Source organism: Coenobita brevimanus, chromosome 23, assembly GCF_032717465.1.
Source record: "Coenobita brevimanus isolate Jiangsu-jjx chromosome 23, ASM3271746v2, whole genome shotgun sequence".
Lineage (NCBI taxonomy): Eukaryota > Metazoa > Arthropoda > Malacostraca > Decapoda > Coenobitidae > Coenobita > Coenobita brevimanus.
This window is the reverse complement of record NC_136976.1, coordinates 72643407-72653287: the sequence shown is the minus strand read 5'-3', so window position 1 is coordinate 72653287 and position 9881 is coordinate 72643407. Positions and strand designations below refer to the sequence as shown.

The window sequence follows — 9881 nt, the reverse complement described above, 5'->3', positions numbered from 1 at the left end:
TTTAGATTCACATTAACCACTAAAATACTGTATAGTAAAAAAAAAAAAAAAAAAATTAACTTGGTTTAAGACAGTCCTGTTTTCAGACAGTTTGATTCCCCTGAGAGTGGTTTCCCATTTTCCTAATACTGTAGTTTGGATTTTGGTATTTATGTGTTCTGTTCAGAGGTACATGATATCTACTACGGTACTACTCTTACTCAGTCAAACAGCCAACCCCTTATGGGATTTTGGTATCTGACTCTTGATTGATAGACAGGCTCCTACTGCATTTATATTTCCAGTGGCCCAGACTTTTGGTAACAGGCTTTTTCCTGTTACTCATGTGCTTAGTAATTTTATAGTCTAATTTATGTTTCAGAGTCCAACATGCATGGACTGCAAGGAGAAGTTTGACTTTATAAAACGAAGGGTAAGTACTACCAGTAATAAAATGTTATCTTTGTAGAACAAGTCTGAGTGTAGAAGTAACCTATTTTTGAACAATTACAGGCTTGAGCAGGGTAGATAGTGTAAGGAACAACTGAGTATGAGAGTGTGGCATGGAAGAAACATCTATTTGAGTGTATGAGGTCTGTCCAAAGAGAAGCCAAACTTTTAAAATAGTGCACCAATTAGCCAGTGTAGTGTGATGGCGACAGGACTGCTGTGTAGCAGCAGCTTTGAGCGTGTCTGACACTAGCCACATCATGCCATGTCACTTAGCCACTGAGGTACATGTGCTTGAGTGAATGTGTGTATAGGCCTCTTGGCAATTTGTTGGAAGTTGAACAGTGGAGGACCTGAAAGAGCAACATGTTTGCTTGAAATTGTTTCAGATTGGGAAAAACTTTTACTGAAACTTTTCAGATGTTACAATAGACTTATGGAGAAGATTGTTTGAGCTGTACACAATGTCACAAGTGGTTCCAGTGGTTCAGATCAGGAAAATCATCCACCGAAGATGATCCCAGATCTGGATGGTCCTCCACTTCAAAAGAGATTATCCCATTGAGAACGCGCACGCTGTGATCAATGAATATTATTGCTTGACTGTCCCTGAAGTTTCCAAAGAAATAAGATGTGTAAAAGTTCATCTATCTATCTATCTATTGCCTGATGCCATAATCCCGTTAGGGGTGGCCATTTGACTCTGAGTTATTTGTTTTACAGGAAGGGGCACTAACCCTCCACCAACCCACTTGATGACACGTAGGGAGCACGTAATTGTTTGGTTATATGGTTACCACCCAGCGTTGTAAATGGTTTCTTGGCTTACAGGAAACCATTAGGCTTGTCACTCAATGTAAAGCCACCTGTAAAGGAAAGAAAAGCAATAAGAAGTGACAGGAAAGATGGGAGAAACAGGAAGAGAGGAGGGCAGGCACAGAAAAAGAATGATAAAGGCTGAGGAAGAAGTAGGCAGCACTACATCAAGTGAGTGGATGATGGTCGCCACCACCCACCATGCCATGTGATTTTAAGTGAAAAACTGGAGATGCATTGTTTTGCTGCAAAGTTTGTGCTGTATCTGCTGACAAACAAACAAAAAGAGAACCATGTCACAGTCAGTCAGGAGCTGTTTGATTGTTCATGAAAACTTTCTTTAAAAATGTCATAACAGGTGATGAAACGTAGGTGTATGGCTGCGATGTCAAAACAAAAAGGCAGTCATTGCAGTGGGTTGGAGCATCATCACTGCAACCGAAACAAATGCGTCAGAGGCACTCAGTGATGATGTTGATTGTCTTTTTCTATTGGAAGGACGTCGTTCATCATGAGTTTGTTCCATGTGGTCAGATAGTCAATAAAGAGTTTTTCTTTAATGTCTTGAAGCATCTGAGGGAGGCGATGCAAAGGAAGAGGCCTGAGGCGTGGACAAACAAAAGCTGGATGCTGCACTGACAATGCATCTGGTCATGCGTCACATTACATCCATGACTTTTTGGCGAAGCATGAGATGACCGTCATCTCCCAGCCACCCTACTCTCCGATTTTGGCCCCAGTGGACTCCCTTCTCCCACCTCAGTTGAAATCCACCTTGAAAGGTTGCCGATTTGATGCAATAAAAGAGATAGAAGAAAGTTCGCCAAGTGCACTAAACTCATGTTCATGCTAGTGCATACATTCCAATGACTAAGTTACATGGCGTGATGTGGCTAGTGTTAGATTAAAGCTCAAAGTCGTCGCTACACAGTGCACCCATTGTGATCATACTACATTGGCTAGTTGGTGCAATATTTAAGGAGTAATGTTTCTTTTTGGACGGACCTCATAGAATAGGCTACTAGAGTGATTCCATGAGAGTTGAGGGTGATGCTGGATGAGAATGAGAAGACTGTATGTAGTGTAGTGTGTAAGAACATATTGAAACTATAACAAAAAAGAAGGATGATATAGAGGGATGGTAGCGAATGGAAGATGATTCATTTAGAGACAAAGAAACTTGAAGATGGTTCTGCCATAATGATCTTCTGCTGGGATGGCAGGGAATGATGTTATTCAGAAATTCAACCTGTTCTTACAGCAGCTTCATTTCTGGTTTACAAATAAAAATACATGGTAGTTGTTTGTATTAGGAAACTTATCTACTATTGTTACATATTCCTGATTTTTCATTAATATGGTTTTAGTGCTGTATTTCTGATTTTGTGTATTCTTAGGTGTTAGAAAAAAAGCATACTTGTAGGATAATGCTTTACCTCTTGAATACAATGATGAACTTGTAAGTTTTGTACAAATACCCAGTGATTTTATTCAGCCAGAGGGGTTAATGGAAGTCATGTCAAACCCCCCAGGTTCAAAAGATCCTTTCAGTGTTGAATGAAATAGTCTGGACATAGCAAAAATAAAATAATAAGTATAGTATCACAGTTAACAGGTTGCAGTAGGCAATGTTGTATTGTTACAGCACCACTGCCGGCGGTGTGGGCGTGTGTGCTGTGCCACATGCTGTGATACTCGCCTGGCCCTGCCCAGAATGTGCTTCTTGGACCCTGTCAGAGTATGCACACCTTGTGCCCAGATCACCAATAAGGAGAATCTCTTCTTTGACAAGGACTTGAAGGTTCTTGTTACTGGTAATTATCAAAAATTTAGTTTACAACACATTCATTTTCCTCCATTTACTGTAGTATAAAAAAAAATTCTCAACTGTGTGTGTCTTCTAACTTAGTCTTCCTATTTTTTGTTGTATTCTGATGGTGGTACCTTGCTTTCGTGAATTTATGTGGTTGCTGGTAGTTGAGTGGTTGGTGTCGATAACTATGAAGCTGCCAGCCTGTTAGCATTTGGGTTCAGAACCTGGTGCAACCAGTTGCCATCACACAGCTCAGGTGTTTATCCACCCTTTCTGGGTTGGAGTGGAAAATGAATACCTAGGGTTACACCTAAGGGAGATAAGTTTTGTAACCTGAATGATACAGAAATGTTGCATCCAAGTCTGGTATGTGAATAACCATCCACTGGTTCAAAGGTTCAAAGAACCATGGCTAACCACCTTTTGGCATCTGCCCTTACAAAGGTGAGGGTGTTAGTAGTATATAGTATTAGTTGTAACCCCAGGTTCTTCTGGACATCAGTCCAGTAGACTGCAAACTGAAGTTGCACCCCTCCTGTAGCCCATCATCCCCTTTTCAGAGGACAAGGAGGAGTTTATATAACCAGGTAGCAGAACTGCATGGCTCATAGGTGCCACTTTGTGAAGGTGCCCCTCTCCAGCACGAAGGTGGAGGGAAAGAGATTAAATGTATGTGACTGAGTAGCCTAGCCTCAGCCTTTGTACCTGAATTGGAATACAGTATTATGGTATTGTAAGTTACATCCTCATCCTGACCTTTTTTTTTTTTTTTTTTTTTTTAAATCCAACAAAAGATTGGGTGAGGTAACCATTTTTGTTCTTGCCAGGTGCCATCTTGTGCCTTGTTGATGACACCAGCTCCAGTCTGGTGCACGTCCACCTCACGCCTGACCATCATCAGCTGGTTGTTGCTGGCAGCTCAGAGCCCGATGCCACCACCCTCACTGTACCCATTCACCGATTAACTGGACTGCAAGTGGGCAGTAGGGAACAGGTAAGGCACTGGTCAAGTGATTAGAAAAGTGATTTGTTGTTCAAATGGATGCGAATTCAATCCCAGACTTGGGGAAGGGACATGTTGACAATTTGAAGTTATGTAAAACAGATACTGTACTAATCTTCCAGAAGATCTACGGACATTTAAAAATACTTTCACTACTGCCATCATGCTAGTCTTGAAAAAGACAGTCCTAGCATGTATTCAGTATGGCCCCCTCCTATTTTTATCTTGACTGATGGATGTGTGACCCATTTTACTGGGCAGTGTCTTTATGATTCTTGTACTTTCAAATGCTCTTCCTTCTTTAATGGATTATACCCACTCCATTAATTGGTTTAATGTATTGGTGATGATATGAAGATGAGTATGGAGGAACATAATGATATATGACCAGGGGAAACAGAAGCTTTACTGTACATTGGTGGAGAAAATCAGAATAAGAAACAGGATAACCAGGGAAGTAGGCTGGTGGAACTGTAATGATGTTATATTAAATGCCAGTTGCATACCAGTACTGGAAAGCAGGCGATCATTTTTGCCGTAAATGTTGGAGTGAGTAACCTTGCCTTGTGTCCCAACACCTCTGGCAGGTTAGTACTGTACATGAGTAGGTGATGGATTAGTGGTATACATTTCTGCTTCAGTTTTGATATGAAAAGAGAACTGCAGGAGTGAAGTCTGGTGTAGCATAATGTTTAGAACAAAATTTAAAGTGTAATTAACATCCTCTTAGAATGTGCATGTGCATACGCACACACACATGCATACACACACACACACACATATGAATGTACAGTACGTATTTTTATTATTTTTTTTTTTTTTAATGTGTTTGACTCTGGGCATAGGCTTCACAGCCCACTCCCAAGGCCCAGTAGTCCTCCAACATATCATACACCTCAACATGTCACCACTTTTGCGCTAACACCCACCGTCCATATTGAGTACATGCTACAGCTGTCTCATACAGGACTGGTGTATTGGTATTAGCGGGGGTATTTTTATGACATGTTGGCGGGTCTTCCGGTAGATCGGCAAAGTCGCTTTACATGAAATTCAAATCCATAAACTGTTCCCTGCCCCAGCCGGGATTTGAACCTGGGTCCGGTAGGACCGCAGGCCACCTCTCTACCGATTGAGCCACTGCCTTCCCCTGTACATCAGTAAATCTTTATAAGTGAGTATATGAATAATGTTGGGAGCAGAAGATACTGTTTGTTATGGAAGAAGATCATGCATGAATATTAGCCTAGGAAAGTAAATATTAGAAATAATGATTATTTTTAAAAAAGCAATCCCTGGTGTGCACATCCTAGTAGGGAACAAAGTATCATACATGATTACAGTTGCCATTTTCTCTAGTGATTATTACTGATGTTGCTGGAAGTTCTTACCATTTTTAATTATCATGCATGATTGCAGTTGCTATTTTTCCTTTTGATTATTACTGATGTTGCTGGAAGTTCTTACTTTTTTTTTTTTTTTTTTTTTTAAGTAAAGATCCTTCCTACTCCATGAATTAATGTGAATTAAGGTTACAATGATGGTGAAGTGGAACCAGGATCCCAGGTGTTTGCTTGATGATATGACCCTTTTCTGTGAGCATGCAGTTGCTAATTCTCTCACTTTCTTTATCTTTCCATGTGTCTGGTTTGTACCTCAGTCCATCCTACTTGGGCAAACAGGTCAGGATGATGATGATGATGATGCTTACAGCTGGTGTCAGGGAGCTGTGTGGTGTCTGCAGTGATGATCCAGTATTGCTTGGTTGGTGAGGATGAACAGGACCTGACCTTGGAGGCACCATCAGAAGCCACACCATCCGCCTATGCTTTCCTCACTGCTCTCGAGAAGGCCATGTTCATGATCCAGGAATCCAGGGCAGTCATTGGTACCGGGGAGTAGTGGCAGACTATCCAGCTTGTGAGGGGGACAGAGGTGGTGATCAGGGATACTGTAGAGTAAGGTAAGAGTTGGTTTTATCATCAGTGATACAAGAAATCTCCTAGTAGGTAAAGAAAGCCATTAGTAGCAGATACCCTAGCTTGGGCATGGAGTGAGGTGGGAGTGATGCTGGAGAGTAAGGGTTGCTGTAGAATGCTGAGAAAGCCTGACCAGATTACACATTCTATTACACCCATCAACGTCAGACTCTTCAGCCTAGTGAGATGATGGTGGTAAGGGATATAAGAGTAAGTTAAGGGTTTTATCCTTGTCAGCACTTTAAGTATCCCCTAAACTAAAGAAAAGTGTGATCATGTCTTTTGTTAAATTGTTACCAGTATTGTTATAACCAGTAGCAGCAGACTCTCCAGCTTGGGTGGGTGGGTGGGAGGGGAGAGGAGGGAGCAATGCAGTGGTGAATCTGGAGTGAACTAGGAAAGGAATATTTAGAGTAAGATAATGTTTGATTTTATCCCTATCAGTGTGAGGAGTGGGGGAATTATAAATACACATTGGAATTGGTTGTTGTGAAGATACAACATTTTGGGCTGAGACTTTTGTAACTATTCTGTAAATACAAGTTCAATCATTATATAATTCCCCCATTGGAACAATCCACAACACTGAAGTCAAGTCAGTACAAGATATTCCCCCTAAGCTAAAGAAAAGGTTCATTATATCATTTGTATTGTCTTCAGTGCTGCCAGGCAATTTTATTCAAGTTGATAGAGGCCCACTGTAGTCAAAGGGTTCAAAAGAGTCTCCAGTAACCCCTTCACCATGAATGAACTTTTTTGTAAGGTGAATAAAATCACATTGTTGTGAAAAAAAAATAAAATGGAGTTATTGTGCTGAAGGGATGAAAACTAAAGACACAGTTGTACTCATAGTTAAGTGAGGATTGTTTCTAGCATCTTCACAGTGAGGTCTCCCCTTAGAATAAAAGCATCTGGCATTAGGGAGAATGAAATACGGTATAAAATACATAATTATTTCATGCATTAGAGATTAGGAGAAAAGCCACAGCAGTAATAGTAGCTACATAAGTACTTGAGTTAGTGTATGAAGTAAAATTTTTGTATGAATATGAAGGAAAGACAGTATGGTTAGATATCTGAAGTTTTATATAGAATTTTAAGCATTTTTGTTGGATTGAAGGAATTGCCTGAGAAGAACAACGTATCAGTCAAAATTCCAATATCCCATAATTCATAGTCTCAGTCCATTGAATAATGCAGTTCAGTGTTTTTATACATTCAGTAAATGTGACTCATTCTTTCCATATATCAGAAACTAGAACTTTATTGAACATCGTTATAAATTGTGACAAATGGGATAGTTTAAATATAAAAGTGTTCAAGCCAGTAAAGCCAACAGCTCATTCTCTCACATATATTCCAGCCAGAGAATCCAAACAAAGGTGACAAGTAAAACAAATTTTAAAAAGTAAAACTAGATAGATGCAGGAGCTTGAAGGCCCTAGTATGGTGTATTGCTAAAGCCTGTAGGTGTGAAGCACCTTGTGTCCGAAAAATGTTAATGAGTGACAGGTAGACATGGTTGCTATGAGAGGCCTGCATCTAAAAATCATGGTTCTTTTATACGTTACCTCAGCCATGGTCAGAACCATGTATGGTATTTCAGTAAAACTTCTGACTGTGGTGGATGCCTTTAGTGCTGAATAAAATTAGCTGTCATTAGCTGAAATAAAGTGCCAAATTCTTGATACTTTACCAAGACATTGCTGTGGGTTTCTCTGAGCTACAGTAACTGGAACAGTATACAAAGCTCACATTTCACAGCCAAAGAAATAAAGTTGTTTGTTAAATGTTGCTGGTCACTCTTGCCAAAAGAAATGTCAGGACTGAGTAGGCAAGCCCCAGGGCCCCATGCTTCTGTTTGGGGCACAGTGGGATTGGATGATGATGATGATGGTGGTGGTGGTGGTGATGATGATGATGATGAACTATAGTACCATTTTGCCACACACTTCTTTGACATCAAGTGAAGAGTGCCCATACAGCATTTACCTCTCAGCCCTGCTTGAACTACTGGGATAAGTTCATTCATGTTTGTGGCAGCTTGGCAAAGGAGATTTGGCTTTGTTTATAATCATAGTCTTATGGACTCTGGAGGCTGTCTAGAATCTCTTTATTGCTATGTTTTGTATAGTGCACCATCTAATTCTCTTGTACTGTATGTTACGTAAAGGGTGGCCAGTACCGTATATAATGCTCCTCTTCCACTCTGCAGGTGCTTTCTCATGTGTTGTGCGGATGGCACAGTCAGTGTTTTCAATATCCAGCATGTATCATTTATTCATTTCTTACTCCCATTGCCACATTCATGCCCTCATCAGCAGACTGAGTCATCGCTGCAGTACATAAGATACCACCAGATGTGTTTCGAGTGGAGCACTATTTACAAGCCACAGTGTTTATTATTATTATTTACAGCTACTCTCTTAATGGGACAGCAAAGAATTGGATCATAAATGAATAGATGAATAAGGGTATTGACTACAACTGGTTTGCATAGGCAGGAGATGACAGTACTGATACACTGAATACAGAAATCTGGAAAGGAGGAGGTGCTGGAGAGCCTAATAAGCTTCTGAGAATATATGGGAGCAAGTAGCACATCCAGACACCATTGTGTATTAGTTGAATATCCCTCCAGTTTTTATGCTACATAGGCAATAATTGTTTAAAGTTGTTACATTATTAATTTGCTATTGAATTAACACTTTGTTTTTTTCACTGAAAGTTGCCCTCAGGTCAGTGTATATTTGCTTTGGTTATTTTTTTTTTTTTTTTGCTAACATTGAGTCAGATAGTATGCTTCATTTACAGTTCTTTCTGGTATTATTTCACCTTTACATTTTTTAGACTGTAAGTAATTATACACTGGCTTGTTTTGACTCAGTAATAAATTACACAAGCCAGTACAGTACTTGATTTTAATCACGTCATTACAATCTTATATATATATATATATATACTGTATATTATTCCTGCTGTTTATATATATATATATATATATATACTGTATATTATTCCTGCTGTTTATATATATATATGTATATATACACACTGTATATTATTCCTGCTGTTTCCAGGCACTTCTTCGGTTCATGAGACATTTCAAACAGGAAGGGTTAAATATAACTTAACACTTTCATTGTTTGGGTGCTCATGTACAGTGAATATTTTCCTTGGGTAACAGCAAGAATAAAATGCAAAAGATTTTGTAGGAGCGAAGGGGTTGTACGTTACAGTATTTCTCTGTGTGAAACCCCTGAGTACTGTACTTTGTTTGCCCAGATATTTGTTACATTGATTTATATTATCTTGGTGGAGGAATGTAAAAGGTAGTTATCATAACTTTTGTATACTAAGAAATCTAATTCATTAAAATTGATCTGAACAAAGAAATGTTCAGATTATGTTCACTTTGTATGAATTTGCTTATTATCAGATAGTGTTAAGTTTTAGTCTGTTTCTGTCTCTGAATCTTGGTATTAACAGTAGCTGTGCCTCAGCAGTTGTCTTAAAGCCTCAGTGGCAGTTGATGTGCTCAAATCATCGTCTTCGCCATATGTTCATAGATACTAGAATTATTAGTCATACTTTTTCACCTAGAGTTGCTGATGTACAATAAGTGTACCATACCTGTGATTTTTTAAAAATTCACTGAACAACAATACTATAGATAGCAATAACTGAAAATCATTTTCATCCAGTGATAGCCTCTGTGGTACAGTGGTGGAGTATGTGTTTCATACACGGGTGAGCCAGGGTTCGCGCCCAGCCAGGGTAATAAATTTCATCCCTACGTGTCAAGTGGGGTTGGTGGAGGATTAGTGCCCCTCCCTGTAAA

The 9881-nt window shown here is 39.5% G+C and overlaps 1 protein-coding gene across 1 annotated transcript in view; it reads left to right on the top strand.

Moving 5' to 3' along the window:
• LOC145392904 (zinc finger FYVE domain-containing protein 21-like) overlaps positions 1–6097 on the top strand; it is a 7882-nt gene extending 1785 nt beyond the window's left edge. Inside the window, exons 2-5 of the mRNA XM_080267192.1 lie at positions 362–412; positions 2891–3059; positions 3886–4052; positions 5775–6097. Coding sequence (XP_080123318.1) covers positions 362–412; positions 2891–3059; positions 3886–4052; positions 5775–5963 — 576 coding nt within the window. The 3' untranslated portion in view covers positions 5964–6097. The remainder of the gene's footprint in view (positions 1–361; positions 413–2890; positions 3060–3885; positions 4053–5774) is intronic.
• The last annotated feature ends 3784 nt before the right edge of the window (positions 6098–9881 follow it).